Below are 1,536 nucleotides of genomic sequence, written 5' to 3'. Positions count from 1 at the left end.
GCTCCTGGGTGCTGCCCCCCGAGAGTCGCCCGAGCTTCCTCTCCGTCTCCCCACAGGACTGCCAGTTTGCCCTGGGGGGCAAGGGCCAGAGCCCAGACCTTCAGGTGAGGGCTCATCGCTGCTAACACGAGGGTGTGCACGCCACAGTGTCCAAGGGGTCCTGGCCCTACACAATTGAGGGTCTCTCAATCCAGTGTCCACCCTGAGCCCTGTCTCCCCCCTTGCAGATGCTGGCCGTGTACTCCCTGCTGCCCTTTGACAACCAGGATGGCGGCGTGTGGAAGCAGGGCTTCGACATCACCTATGAGCCCAATGAGTGGGACACTGAGCCCCTGCAGGTGTTTGTGGTGCCGCACTCCCACAACGACCCTGGTGAGCAGCAGGCGAAGGTGGGCAGGGGTGGGGAAGGGCCAGTGCCACCCTGCACTGCTGGTGGGGAAGGGCTGGACCCTGCGCAGTGACCCCCAACCTGTGCTGGCAGGCTGGATCAAGACCTTCGACAAGTACTACTATGACCAGACACAGCACATCCTCAACAGCATGGTGCTGAAGATGCAGGAGGACCCACGCCGGCGCTTCATCTGGTCCGAGATCTCCTTCTTTTCCAAGTGGTGGGACAACATCAGTGCCCAGAAGCGGGCTGCGGTGCGGAGGTAGGGCTGTGTGGCCCCTGCCCAGAGCCAGGGTGCTGTAACCCCGAGCGTGCGAGTGCTGCTGCAGAACCTGAGCAGTGCCAGCACCTTGCAAGGCCCAGGACACCCTTGGTGGGGTGGGAGACCTGGAGAGCAGGGTTGTGCAGTGGGAGAGAGCCCCTTTGTCAGCCCAGGGAGGGCTGAGGATGGAGGACAGAGGGGACAGAGGCTGCAGGGCACAGCAGAGGATGTTGGTCAGTGTGGGGGTGAACTCTGGCTCGGGCCTTGGCCAGTGTAGGGCTGTGGAAAGATGTCTGTCTGTCTGTCTGTCTGTGTGGGGACAGTGGGGCACAGCAGGCAGTGGTTGTGGGGCTGTAGGAGGGCCCCAGACTCCTTGCAGGGCTCTGCCTGGAGCTGATGGCATATCATGTGTCCCCCTCGCAGGCTGGTTGGCAATGGGCAGCTGGAGATGGTGACGGGTGGCTGGGTGATGCCTGATGAGGCCAATTCCCACTACTTTGCCATGATCGACCAGCTGATTGAGGGGCACCAGTGGCTGGAGAAGAACATTGGTGAGAGCAGGGCGGGATGCTGGGCTGGAGGGGCAGAGGGCAGGCTGGTGTGGGGCTGACGGGTCTCTGTGCCCCCAGGTGTGACGCCGCGGTCGGGCTGGGCTGTTGACCCCTTTGGGCACAGCTCCACCATGCCCTACCTGCTGAAGCGCTCCAACCTGACAGGCATGCTCATCCAGCGTGTGCACTACGCCATCAAGAAGCACTTTGCTGCCACCCAGAACCTGGAGTTCATGTGGAGACAGACTTGGGGTGAGGGGCTGCTGGGGATGATCTCAGAGCAGGGGCCCTGCTGGAGTGGGTGGCAGCAGGGAGCAGTTTCCAACCGGTTC

General features: G+C 62.6%; 1 protein-coding gene across 1 annotated transcript in view; it reads left to right on the top strand.

Annotated features, from left to right (window-relative positions):
• LOC104407310 (alpha-mannosidase 2x-like) overlaps window positions 1-1,536 on the top strand; it is a gene marked incomplete at both ends in the record, with an annotated part of 3,483 nt that overhangs the window by 409 nt on the left and 1,538 nt on the right. Inside the window, 5 exons of the mRNA XM_010016553.1 lie at window positions 6-104; window positions 228-372; window positions 482-653; window positions 1,077-1,204; window positions 1,283-1,456. Coding sequence (XP_010014855.1) covers window positions 6-104; window positions 228-372; window positions 482-653; window positions 1,077-1,204; window positions 1,283-1,456 — 718 coding nt within the window. The remainder of the gene's footprint in view (window positions 1-5; window positions 105-227; window positions 373-481; window positions 654-1,076; window positions 1,205-1,282; window positions 1,457-1,536) is intronic.

This window comes from Nestor notabilis, unplaced genomic scaffold, assembly GCF_000696875.1.
Source record: "Nestor notabilis isolate BGI_N333 unplaced genomic scaffold, ASM69687v1 scaffold23606, whole genome shotgun sequence".
NCBI lineage: Eukaryota > Metazoa > Chordata > Aves > Psittaciformes > Psittacidae > Nestor > Nestor notabilis.
This window is presented reverse-complemented; position numbering and strand designations above follow the sequence as displayed.